General features: G+C 38.9%; 1 protein-coding gene across 1 annotated transcript; it reads right to left on the minus strand.

The window, feature by feature from the left end:
* Positions 1–207: 207 nt before the first annotated feature.
* On the minus strand, positions 208–11,024 carry LOC137287342 (UDP-N-acetylglucosamine--dolichyl-phosphate N-acetylglucosaminephosphotransferase-like). The gene is made up of 8 exons (XM_067819597.1): positions 10,777–11,024; positions 9,471–9,591; positions 8,649–8,862; positions 7,002–7,148; positions 6,560–6,644; positions 5,971–6,159; positions 5,183–5,426; positions 208–4,368 (listed from the first exon to the last, which is right to left on the minus strand). The coding sequence occupies exons 1-8, from the start codon at positions 10,938–10,940 to the stop codon at positions 4,303–4,305; spliced, it is 1,230 nt and encodes a 409-aa protein (XP_067675698.1). The 5' UTR covers positions 10,941–11,024; the 3' UTR covers positions 208–4,302.
* Between the last annotated feature and the right edge of the window lie 3,625 nt (positions 11,025–14,649).

Here is a 14,649-nt window from a genome sequence, read left to right on the forward strand (position 1 = left end):
CCTTGATTATATCCGAAATTTCTTTGTGGACAGGGATATCAATGATTTTGGTTTCTTAAACAGACTTAACAAGATGTCTGCAGCTGTGCACGAGACACAAGTGCCTAGGGTGCACTACCATGCAATCCTGGAATGGTCAAGGGACATTATTCTCCCCCTGAAAACCTTCAAGGCTGCCATTTCCACAAAAGCATGTGAGAAGAAAGATTAAATCTGTGTTAATTTTATTAGCAAAACATGTACAGCGATAAACATAATGACACATCTTCAGCATAGAAATAATATTGTTATGAATAAATTTAGTATACTTTACTGTATTTCTTCCATAAATAGAGACTACTAAAACATTTGATACTCATAAACTGATCGGTTTGTGGGTAAGGGAAGAGGCTGGTTCTTGTGAAACTATAAATGAATGAAAACTCAACTGATCTATTACAGACACAGGGTCCATGCCTAAACTGTCACACACAGTGGTCATTATCCTCATCATAATTGTTGTCATTATCATCATCACTGATCATTGTCATTGTCCATTGCCCTTGTGAAAAGCACTGATGTGATCATACCGAGCATTTGAAATTAAACTTGAAGTTGACTGAAAACCACTCAGACCCACAGATTTTGTTTCCAGCTTTCATGTTTCTGTGTCCTTTGGACCTGCACCTTTTCAGGTTTACGGCCAGCATTTAAAATACCTGCCTGACCACCTGGGACCATTTATTTTCAGCATGGACTGCCAGATACTCAACCTGCCTGATGGTTGGGTTATAAGTTAGACATGTATCTATGAAGATATTTTGTGGGCAGGTAAGGTTGGGTTAGGGCTGGTACGTTTTTCTAACCAGCCCCATGGTCTAGCTGGACTTTTTGGGAAACCCTGATTTCAGGGCAACATGGAACATACCTGACATGCCTCACACAGACTAACAATAGTCACAGTTGTGGCAAGATCACTATGTGGAACAGGGCCTGTGATAGGAGGATCAGGTTGGGACTTGGTTGACAGTGTGCCCCCCTATCCCAATGATGTGGATTGTTGCTCATTATATTAATCACTAAATTGTTTGACCCTGTATTACTTACAGACCCTCACCAAAGAGCTGGAATATTGCAGAGCGCATCCCTGAATAACAAATCAAGCTCATCAGCACCACAATCTTGTACAACCACTAATTCCGAATATTGTGTTTCTGTCACCTGATCAATTGACACGATGAGCCCATTACAGGAAGTGAGTTTACAGCTAGAACACCTGTTGGAAGTTGAAGGGAGCCTGTTACATTGCCCTGCTGAACAGGGGACAGGACCATATAATGTAACCTTCTTCATCTATATTACTAAACCATATACACAACAATTGCTAAACTTAAATAAACATTTTACTTACTATAGAGGGGATATTATCTTAAATCTTTCAAGTACAAACTGACAAATGATACATACTACACCTCCTGACCCAGTCACCTAGAGTCTTGTCAAAATGTGGGTATCAAACTCTGGTTGTAATGTTTGTTTATTGTTTCATGCCACTATCAGCAATATTCCAGCTATATGACAGCAGTCAGGCAATAATCGAGTCTGGACCACATAACCCAGTGATCAAGACATGGTATACTGTTGAGGACAGGAAACTACTGAAGTAATTTTCAATTTCATCTGGTTGAAAATAAACAGAAAAAAATATAACTAACCAAATAAAAGAATCCCTCAAGGAAAAGCATCTATGTCTAATTTTGATTGTTCTGAGTCCAGATACCTGAAAACTCTTGAGCTGTGATCACATTAAGTATTCAACATCAACATACACACATCTACAGTGTAGCTACATCCTATTTCCACTAAATTTCAACATCGACACACACATCCAGACTCAGCTATGGGTGGGAACCATGTACAACATGGTATCCCTGAACATTGACAACCACAACACCACAGGTACCTGAGCTCACCTACAGAAGTATTGGGTGAGGATGTAAATAACAAATTATATTAGATAAAAGACAAAAGAACCAAACAACTGTATGAAAAGGGGTAAGATTTTTTAGCACATATACTTTTGAGTGAATGAACTCATACACAACTGAAATAATTGTTCCTTAAGAAATCAGCATATACCCCATGGTACATTGTAGGATCTATTCCTCTGTACAAACAATTAAATTTGGGCTTTCAACACAGTACCATTAAACCCACAAAGTGCTGAGACAATTTAACTCAATATTCACTCAAGGTGGCTACGTAAACAGCATCATGTGAGAGTCTCTAAACTTATTACAAGACAGAGGCTTCATCATATTACATATTAGACAAAATAAGTAAATAAGTAAAAAAACCACCAATATATGGAAGGCAGTGTGTTGGAATGCAAATCAGCCATGACAGATTAGTATGGTGTAGGACAACACTGAAAGTGCTGCAACTTTGTTTGAGTCTGTATGTCACATGATTGGAGTTTACAGTTGCAGATAACTAGACAAATGCTTGCTTGCCGGGCTCCAAGCCTCTTTAGAAGTGTAAGAACTCTTGAACACAAAATCTGAAGGCAGGCTTCACATTTTAGGGCTGATCAATAAGTATTCAATAATTGCCACTAGATAAAAACATCAAGAGTAGAAAGATTCTTTTTGAGACCTGCGTTGAATGATCATTCCTCTAAACAATATCATTTCTGGTCCACAGTTTCTTTGTACAAACACTGTAGGTATCTGTTCAGACTATTCAAGGGTGGAGAGATATATAGAAAACTCCACACATGCCCAATGTGTCTGCTAAGTTATTACAAACTTCAGTCTGTTAATACCAACTTGACCAGATTAGTACGTATTCTTAATCAGATTATTGATATTTGAACTCATTCTTTCTTGTGTCAAAAACAGAAACAAGGGAGTTATTAAAACACAAAGTGTACAGTTTCATGATACAAAGACAAATAAAACATAGTTATGAGCTAGATGTGTAAAAACAGAGAGACCAAGCCCCCATTCAGCAATATGTTGGTAGTGCTGAGTCTATAGTAACTCCATATTTCAATAGTGTTAGGGAAAATCATCTAGTGAAATGAAGTTCTGAGGGGGACACATGGGTGGCAAGATCAGTCTTTATAACCCCAAATGTTTTTCACTAATTTGTGTAAGAGACTATACTATAAAAAAAATCTTCAGAATTTGTCCTGGACTGTTGAATGTGTTGTAGATTATACTCACATCAAATGTCACATGTTCATCATTACTCCTAAAGCTGACCTGTTGTGATATGAGAATACTGTTCACAAGGCATCAAGCCCAACTCACTCCTAACATAAAAAGACAATTCATTAAGACAATTGCCATGTAAATCTGTGCACACAAATCCATTCACTGTGCTGTTTCAGTCACAGACACAAACCTGTAAGAGTAACTCAATCAAACATTATACTCCAGATTGTCAAAACAATCACTAAAGTGTGCAACCTTTGAAATATTAAACATATAATTTTACATTTACTGACACTAACAACCAGCAGCAGTTATCCCCCTTTTCAAACCTGGATCTGCCTCTGCATACAGCAGTGATGTGGTCTACAGCAGAATAAGATTGGAACATATGCAGCCCGTATCTCCAGTGTAGAATTATACCCTGATGCTGCTAGAGGATGCTCAAGCTATCAATCACTATCCAATTCATCATGCCCCATGTAAATCAGACAAAAAAGCTTAATCTCACATACATTATCTATCTGCCCACTGAAACATGAAAAGAAAATACCTTTTTGATTTTCATATATGAAGAACTGGGAAGAAAACTTTGTCCAACATGAAAAGATCCTTTTCTCTTGGTTCATTTATTTTTGTACTTTTATCTCACTCCACCTCCAGTAGTAGAAACTGACAATGCACACAGCTTTTGTAACATTACAGCCTATCGCGACTCTATTCCGGTAATTCATCATAGACATGCAACTGACACAATGCTATAAACACTGGTTACATGGATATCATGGTGAACATCTTACTGTCGCCACTTCTTGGTTCCATTATAACTGAACCCCTATGGTTCTGAAAAAGTACTTTAGTGAACCATTAAATAAAACTGAAAAAAGAAAAACAAAAGAAAACAACATAGATAGGAGGTGTATTTTCTCAGACACGCATCGCAATGGCACAACAGCAATTTTACCATTATCATCTAAACTACTTTTGTAATAAATATGTTTGACAATAATCAACACTATGTTGCAGTCAGATGATGTTGTGAAAGCCACCTCCAAATCATAACAATACAAGCAAAACAAACATAACAACTGATGAATCATGGCTTGATTCATGAATCATAAAACAATCTTGACAGCTGATATCGGATGAGAAATGCAACAGCGCTGCAAAATACCTGAAACAAAAACAGCAATATGTATGTGAGGGAGTGAAATATCATCCAACCAATATTGCAATAAAAATTCCTAAAGGTTAAACCATGAAATCCTCTTTAAAACTGCAGCTTCTAACAAATCTAAATGACACATACTGATGTCGTGAGTTGGAAACTGACCACACACTGAACTTTAGGGCTGTAATTGGCCCAAACTTCCTGTCTGGGTAAACCATCCCCTACTACCCTACCCTATCTGAATATCCGTTATGTTAATTCCTGACATCAAATTTGCAAGAAAGGGCAACATATTCTTCAGCTCTGAAGCTAAAATTTCAATATCTCATTTTTCAATATCTTAACTATGTATTATATATAAAAGAAACAACTGTAAATTATGTCCTAATGTTCAAGACAATACACAATATTTATCATGACAGAATAACACATTTCATTGTTGAATCTATTAGTCAGGGTCCAGGTACAGAGACGGATACCCGGGTCCAACTCATCACCCACCCATCCCGGGTATCCGAGATACTCATCCCAGCCCTACTGTAATAACATAAATATCACTACTACTTGTCTTTTTCTGATATAGAGATATATTTGAATATTTGTGAAATTGTTGTAGAAACTTTTTGGATCTGGATCCTGTGGGTGAAACATGTTTCAGCTTGTGACAACATCATAAACTATCTGTATCTAAGCAATTATGTTTCCCCTGTCCTAACCTTTGTATAAATACACAATTACAAGACAGTAGATATATCATCATAAAGTCAAACAACACATGGTTTGGGAAGTTATTTGAGGGAGCTAAAGTTACACTCACTTGAAAACACAGAATTATTATAACAAGTGTCCTCTCATGTAGAGGTCCCATAAACTTGAGGATGAGGTTGTTGAGAGTCAAGTTGTTGCACTCGGTCAACTCCCCGTCTTCCCCCTGGCTGTGCTTCACCTCTACCAGGAACAGCGACCTCAGTACCTTCAGACAAAGGTCACCAACAGGGTGAAGGTCACCCTTTTTGAAGGTTGTGTAACTCATCCCAACTTTATCAGACTTGGGGTCATACCTGAAGTACAATGGATACGTGGCTGCTTAGCAGCGTATGAAATAAGTCAAAAACCCAACCTAACATCAGGGCTGGTAACTTCAAAATGTTAGCAGTCCAACATGAATTTAACTAAAAATTTTGCCAGACCATCAGGCTAAATGCTGTAAATTAAGATCGTCTGACAGAAATCTAGCATGTCTTGGTCCATCAGATAAGCCTTATTTCATACACTCTACATAGGAGAGATGATATAATTTATAACTCATCCTCAATGACTGGTTATTAAACATTGTTTCTAACAAGACCAGAAATTTTGTAGTTGTGTTTGTTTTGAAATGATTTAGTTAGGTGTTGCAGTTAGTACATATTTAGAACCAACAATAATCAAAACAATGTATATATGTACATATCGCAAGTGTTCTGGAAAAGAAGAGTGTGGAAGGGGATGAAGGGGATCCACACACACCTCTCACTGCATTCCACTGAATGTGACTATATCTGATTCAAATATCTGCACAGCTTACAACCGTGTAACAGTCTCTCTCAGCCATATACTACCTACTTGGGTAAGCGATGCCGAGGACATGGAACCAGTTTAAACAACTGTGGCACAGAGTATATGAAGTTGAAGACTTGGGGGACAAAGAAGAGAAGCATGGTTTTGCTGAAGTGTCCAAGGATGGCGACAACTGCAAATGTCATCCCAGCAAAGTAGCAGAAAGTGTCGCCGACAAAGACTCTTGATGGGTACCTGGGGAAAAACAATGAAAGGCTACATATGAAAGAAAAGAAAGTGGATGGTGTGGCATGGTGTTGCATGGTGTGATGTGTGGTGGTGGCTGAGTGGTGTGATGTAGCATGGTGTAGTGTGTGTATGAATGTGTGGGTGTGTTATTATCAGATGGACAGATTGCTAGTTTTTCATATAATCTCATATTGACCAAAATGCTACGACTTGCTGCAAACTGCAATGGTCTGCAGCAACAACAGCAGCCTTTATACTCATCAAGAGATGACCAGGACTGGTAGTCAGGTATGTCAACAAGGTTGACAGCATGTCATTATGTCAGATATACACCACTGCTTTTTACATTGAGAACTGTGATTATTCAAGGAACAAATCATCTTTGTGTTTATGTTTACAAACTCACCAGTTGTGATATAGCAGTGCTGAACACACTCCAAAGAAAGGCATTATGAAATACATGGAGAAAACATGGTTTGACTGGTAATCTCCTGCAATGACAAATAGAACATCATGAACATATATATCCTGTGTGCAAATTAGCTTTCTAATTGGATAGCCAATGGGGCTAGCTATCACTAAAAGTTAGCAGCCCACAAAATAATTCACTAGCTTGAAATCTGAATGTAGAAACCAAGCAAAAGATTTCAAAAAAGGACGAAAATAGGATGTTGTCGTATAAAATGGGTTCCACCATCAACCTGCTAATATGATGAACAGTTTTATGAGGCCTACTCTTGCATTCAGAGAATGATATATTCAAAAGAGGTTCATTCAGACACAGTTACCCAACAAGACATAGAATTTATGGCTTATTGTGGATGTGGCATAGTATCCGTGTGATTTACCTGAGAGCTCTATGAAGTTATGGATGAGTACAGAAATCGCGATGACCCAGGATTGTCCAACCTCCAAGCCATTGACTCCAGACAAAATGTTGATTGCATTAGTGCAAAACACAGCTAGCATCCCCATGTAAACATAGTACAGCAACCCTGTGGATCACATACATAGTATAGCAATTCTGTGTAGTTTATATATAATCAGTAATACTGTACATATTCCAGCAGGAGGACTGCAACATAATGCTCAGTACAGGAAAAGTCAATGCTATCACACTAAAGTGAGTGAGTGAGTTTAGGTTCACGCTGCATTCAGCAATATTCCAGCTGCATGCTGGTGGTCTGTAAATAATGGAGTCTGGATCAGATAATCCAGAGGTCAATAGCATGAGTATCAATCTGCACAACTGGGAACCGATATATGCCGACCCAGTCAATGGGCCTGAGCACCCTGATTTCGTTAGTCGTCTCTTACGACAATCATAGTCACCATTTATGGCAAGCATGGGTTGCTATAGCCTATTCTACCCTTCACCTTCATGGATCATCACAGTAAAGGATCATCAAACATAATGAACAGAAATCAAGACATATTTCATGTGTAGGTGTCAGTAATTTTAAAGTAGTTTGACACCTCTTGTACTTTCAGAAAATATAACTGTAAAGTTAATAAGTAATATCACTTGACATGATCCTTGAATTTCTTACTGGTATCAGTTGTCCAACAGCATCAAGAGGCACTGACCATTTCATGAATCCTTATAACCATAACATGCAACATAAGAAAAGTAGGCTTTCATAGAGGTAACAATTGCAGTTTTCATTCAGAAAATGTAGCACTGTGAAACCTGCCAATACTGGCACCAGTCTAATCTGGAACACTGTCAAAACCTGTATGAGCAGTCCAGTCAAGGTCCCTTAATCCAATACACTCCTCTCTGAAGGCTAGATAATCAAAGGGACGTGAATCAAATGCTCCTAGGATTACAGTCGTTAAGCTTTATAAACCTGGGAGATTGGATTAGCTTTTTCCAAGTAAGTGATATGTGTCACAAGGTAACTAAATAGGCAATAGTTATATTGACTAATCAGTCACTTAGGTGTTAGAGAGATAAAGAGAAATTGACAAGTGTAAATGGCAACCATATTGGAATCTGATCGTCACTATCTAATCCGGCATCCTGTCTGAATTGGCTTTGTTTCAGTTCAGGTGCTGGTTTAGGTAGGTGTCACTGTACATACTTACAACATGAATTATGATGACAGAGCATCAGATAATCTCATGATGAGCCATATGATAATATGTCTGTCTATTTATAATGTGCCAAACACACACCTTAAAGCATGCTCAAAGAACATCTCTATTATCAGGTCATTTGTATCCTAATCGTTGAGCCTACTGGGTACCCATTTACTGCTGGGCAAACACAGGCATTCCCACAGAGCCACAGTGCTGCATGTGCTTCATATGTGGCACAAGGTCAGTGCCCTAGAAACTCTAAGAAACTCAGCTGCTGACCACAGACACATATTCAACTACTTTTCACTACCTTAAGTGCTTAAGTTCACCTGATTTGTGACCTGAGCACTGTATGCAGGACCAGATGTTGGACTGACCATGACAATGAATGTAAAGCTAATGCCATGTCTTACCTAAGTTGACATCATACCCGAGCAACAACCTGAGAGGTTTGGGTACAATGATGGTTGTAGAATTGAAGTTGACAAAGTACACCATCAGTAGGGGTAGGGATGCCATCGTCGGCAGTAGCAGCTTGTGTCGCCACTTCAGGTCCAGGACATCGTCAGCAAATCCCAGAAATATCATGCAGCAGATAGACAGGAGGGCTGCTATAAACTCCACATACTGAAACAGTGTTAGGAGCAGCTTATATTTTCTTATAAATCTTTCATTTAAAGAAGTAGCTATGAACTGATAATTAATTTGATATCAAAACAACACATAATGAGCATTCTTTCTTCATATAAATAATATAAAAAATCCTCTTATCACATTTTAATACCGCATTAAAAAGGTAACAGATCATACACTGATACAGCCTTCCTGGACTGATGTTTTCCATTGTCACACTTCATCATATTATTGCACACAAATTCTCACCAATGATCATATATTTCATCATCACTTATGCCTTGGTTAGACACCAAATCAAAGAACTGAAGTGCTAAAAACACAAGGGATAAGTGAAAACATCCTTATGATCCTGTATAATGAATGAGATCATATGCCTGCTGGATGTTCAACGACAACAGGAATGATGATGATCTCATTCTACCTGGTATCATTCACCAGAAGCAGATTTATAACGGAGTTCCTTGCTACATGTCTGCATGCTCCATGTCCATCAGTGTGGGTCTGGACTGAAGACCCAGTAACCCAGAGGCATCAAAATGTGAACATGCTCACCCACCTAACCACTCTCCTAACTCAACCTTCTTAGTGATAACCATTACCTCATGATAGGGGAACTTGGCAGAGTCGGTGTCCGACAGGTGCTTGTAGAAGGGGACGGGTATGAAGAGGAACATGACAATCAAGAACACAGCTCCACATATCACACCCAGTGCCTCTGGCCTGAAAGCGAAGTATACATTTTCATGTAAATGTCAGGTATAACCTAATACAAGCACAACATGAAAAACATGACATACTTATGTTACTATCACATAGAATATATGAAATTAAACTCATGAGATTAAAAACATATAGGTATGGTAGTAACAGTTGAAAACATATTCATGTGCAATTCGAGTGCAAAGAGTGCAGTGTGGGTAGGTTATGGCTCGTGTTGATTGTTGTGTGGTTATAACTGTGATGTTCATAAATTGAGTAATCAAACTGATGACTCTTGAGCTGGCATGTCTCCATGAGGTCTCTTAATACAGAAAAAAAAGAAAAAAATCCATTTATTTATGTATACAGAGTGATCTATTAAAGAAGTAGATGTAACTGTTTATGTTTAACACTAAAACTGATATTTTGTTGGATATTGTCACAGTAACACTTTGGTTAAAGTCGCCAACCCACTGACCTATCATTACAATCTTGCAAATCCTTGTATCCCATCAGAGGATATTTTTAGTTAGTTGCACCTTACTAACACTTACTGTTACTGCCATCATCCCCGACACAGTGGGATGTTCTTGTATCATCACATTAGGAGAATTTGGACACTTAACAGCCTTATCTGATATCTTGATTATAGTACAAACAAAAATGATGATAACTCTATCATAAGCACAAACAATTTACAATATCTTTGTTATGGTTCATTACAGTGCGAGCTACAATAAATGTATGACGTTAGAAACATCTATCATCCGACAATATCCTACTATATACGTTTCTTGTTAATGATGTCACTATATGGCTGAAATAATGCTTATGCGACATTAAACTCAACTAAACCTAAAACCTAGACCTTGTTAAATGTAAAAACATGCTGAACAAATAATGGAACGTGTTCATTAGTTCATTCCAAATATTCTGCAACTGTGTTACATATTTGTTTGTTTAGAATGGAAGAAACCTGCCTTGATGCTTAACTAGACCTAGAGCTCTGCTACTTTCTCAAAACTTTATCAACATATTCGTGATATTAGGATATTCGTGCAACTAAATCTGCCGGGGTTCACATGATAAATCAATTTCAACTCGTTTGCTCAGACCTGTCCGAAAATTGATTATGTGAAAGCACTGAAATGAAATGACAGCTGATGCAACACAACACGCGTTATCGTCAGCTGTAGGAATACTCACACTTTGGCCTTAGAACGTTTACTCATGTCCACACCAAACAGATTCGCTTTGATAAACATGCTTCCAAATTTTGGAATTATGTTTAAACATAGCAGGAAGCCACACGCAGACATAGCTGCGTTGATGGCAAGTGTCATTCCTGTGTCACTGACAGCCAGATCCATTGTTGCAGCAAATTGTTTCTGCCACGAACCAAATGCAGTCTGCTACGACGCCATGACAGATCACGCGAGACTTAACGCGAGATTCTCATATGGACGTGTTCGTGCTCTACCACAGCACGTGTAGGCCAATTATTCGTTATTGCTTAGCTGCGCAGAAGGCCTCAAGATATCGCTGACAGGAGTTTATAAAGTATAACTTATTTTATTACGTGAAAGAGAAATGGTGTAGTATCGCAGGCGAGGCACACATGAATTAGATTTGCAAAAAACTCATAGGAAATACGCATTATAACACAAATAGCTCAAACACGTGTGTTTGTACAATTGTAGGACAAATTTTACCTTAAAACGATAGAGCATAGGATAATTATTACCTTATAATGACACACACGGGAAATAGAAAAATCATATTTGAATAAATAAATCATGTCATTTAAGAACCTTATACTTCGATGGATAAAATACTGCAGTAGTTCTTTTTCTGCCGAGAGAAGAAGACTGAAGTCTCTGTTGAGAGCTGTAGGGGCGATTTCCAGCGTGTTCTCATACTGTACATGTAGTTACATAGTCAAATTGAGCACTACATATTTTGCTAGCTGAAAGGACAATTTGCTTCTCCCTTTTTTCCGTAGACAGACTTGCATACCGTTCATGGAAACAGGAAGTTACATCACTTTGGATAAGGATACAATATTAGGAATGACACTGAAAGAATGAAGTTTGTGTAGAAAAAGCCGCTTCGTTGGCCGTTAGCAGAAATGTAATGAATGTTTGAATTCCAGGTAAGTTTAGAGTCTATAACATCTGAGATACTTCAGTCTAAGTAAACTTCAGGTTAGTAATGTTCGTTACATTCCTCTAGCCTTCAGCAATCCATGCTTGCCATAAAAGGCGACTATATATGCTTATGGTAAGAAGCGACTAACGTTCTCGGGTTGTCGGGCTCGCTGACTTGGCTGACACATGTCACCGGTTCCCAATTGCGCAGATCGATGCTCATGTTTTTGGTCACTGGATTGTCTTATCCAGACTCGATTATTTACAGACCGCCGCCATATAGCTGGAATATTGCTGAGTGCGGCGTAAAACTAAACTCACTCACTCACCCTCTACAGTAGAGGAATGTAAGGAATAATACATTACTAAGACTAAGTTTACATAGACTGGAGATACTTGTACTTATTTGTAATGTAACAATATCTATAGGTTCACTAAGAACTGCATGACTGTGTCTTGAGCGTAAGTCAGTGACCGACTCCTTAGTTTTCTTCACGTTTATGCTTACATAATTACTTTATTTATTATGTTAATAAACTTCTTGATATCAGACGATGGTGATCCTCTGAGTGGCTTATTAGTCCCGTCAGTGGGGTTTTTATATGTGTCAGTTCTAGTGGAGCCACAGGCGCAGTGGTTGGTATTTCATATAACGTGAACAATACCGGCGATAAAACACAACCTTGGGTAACCCTTGTATTGCTAATCACGGCGAAGACCCGAGTTCGATTCCCCGCACGAGTGCAATATGTGTGAATCCCACTTTCCCACCTCTCTTTCTCTCTCTCTCTCTCTCTCTCTCTCTCTCTCTCTCTCTCTCTGACATGGGTGATCATCGGTCACAAATGCAAGATGGTAGATCATAGTTGTTTTTGTTTGTTTGTTTTCTCATTCCTGACGATCATGGGATGTGGCATGTCAGTTACACATATAGTAACTGTTCTTAATACCTTTAATATATTGTAAACTGTCTTATTTCCGCGCCTTTAAATTTTCGCTAGTGATGGTCACTAAACCTTTTCGCGCCTTCTTATTTTCTCGAGGTGCTAGTTGACAAATACATTGGCAAATACAATACAGTATAAATACCTGAGATATAGGCCTAATGGGTACAAACATGTGATCTTGTTACAGATGGCGTCTCTGAATGTAGTATACCCTGATAATGTTTTCGCTCATTCCTGTTAGATGTTTATAAGTCTGTAATGTGTTGTCTTGCGTCACACTTGTTTGACAACAACATAAAGATCAATACCGAAACGTCGAATCAGGAATGAGCGAGTATGGTTTTGCGTCGCTTTGGCAATATTCCAGCAATATCGCGGCGGGGACACCAGACAGGGGCTGCACAAATTGCACTAGGCTCAAGTCTTTGAATGTCATTTAGAAGTGAAAATACATAAGAATGAAGATTTTTATGGATATCAACTTCTTTATGAGAGAACACAACGTTTCGGAGTTAATGCTTACTCCTTCATCAGGCGATTGAGAAAGGGATACAGAGGTGTATTTATATGTACAGGTAAAACAATAACAAAGTAACAAGTGGAATGAGTTAACGAAAGGTAGTATAAACAAGCACTGATAGGAAGCCGATAGTTAAGATAACAATGATGGAAGCCAATGGTAATGCATTACAGTTGATTGGATATGTTTACATAACACAGATACGGGGTAAGGACGATGTACATCATTGGGGATAAGGATGGAAGCCAATGGTGATACATTACGCATGATAGGATCATGCACCTGATGAAGGAGTAAGCATTAACTCCGAAACGTTGTGTTCTCTCATAAAGAAGTTGATATCCATAAAAATCTTCATTCTTTTGCACTAGGCTAACCCACAGCCCCAAGAAGTTGAGACAGCTATTTTTATAATACAGAAGTCCGTCAGTTGGTCCACGTTCAACAGGATATGCTGAACGCGTGAATCCGGGTTAGACTTGTTAGACTTAGTCTTCAGCATCCCATGCTTGTCATAGGAGGCCACTATACCGGGGAAGCGACTAACAGGATCGGGGTAGTTGTCATTCGCGCTGACTTGTTTGACCCGTATCCCAGTTGCGTAGACCGATGCTCATGACGTCAATCAGTTGACTGTCTGGGCCAGACTTGATTATTTACAGACCGCTGCTCGAATGTTGCTGAGAGCGGCAACAAACACGCAAACAATGTTACATGTAAATGTCGAGACGGCAGTTTGGAGGCGATCGTCGGTCACCTGTCTAGCAATCCCAAGGTCCAGTCCCGAGTCCTGAGTAGCATTTTGTACTTATTGCTTTTGGTCGCATTAAGGTGAAACTGCGTATTTGCGACAGATGTCCATTTCCCCATAATGAAGGAGTGGCTAGTCAACTTTATTGCAATGGGTGCGACGTTTCGGGGTGAAGAAATTCCTCCATGGTGTCATGCTTCAGTGGCAAATCGGCCATTGTCTGACAGTGAAAGACAGATGGCAGTACTGTTGATTATGGCCGAGCTTTTATTTTACTTGCTCTGACAGCAAATTCATTGTTTAAATAGATATATTTACGTAAACCAGGTACATATAAAAGTCCCTGCGCCGAAGTGCCCAATGAAGGCGGAGTTATGTCAATCTTCGTTGTAAATGAATACATCCATGTCCTCTAGGGGTGATGGTTAAAGGGGCACTGATGCGAAGAGAATGATTTTTCTCGCAAACGGTCTAATTACGAAACCAAGCTGCAATTTGGTCAGCACTCGCTCCCTCGACCGTGTCCACATTAGTAGAATTTCTTCACCCTAAGCAGTCAGGAGGCCGGTTGGGTTACGAAATCACCGCGTCTACGAAAACACCGCCTCCCATGCCCATCATATACCATTACTTAAAAATATCCATGGTATTCCTTGTCTGATTGTAACAAAATATCACTACAGTGTACTTTGTTTCTGATGCCTAGATGGTATA

Source organism: Haliotis asinina, chromosome 1, assembly GCF_037392515.1.
Source record: "Haliotis asinina isolate JCU_RB_2024 chromosome 1, JCU_Hal_asi_v2, whole genome shotgun sequence".
NCBI lineage: Eukaryota > Metazoa > Mollusca > Gastropoda > Lepetellida > Haliotidae > Haliotis > Haliotis asinina.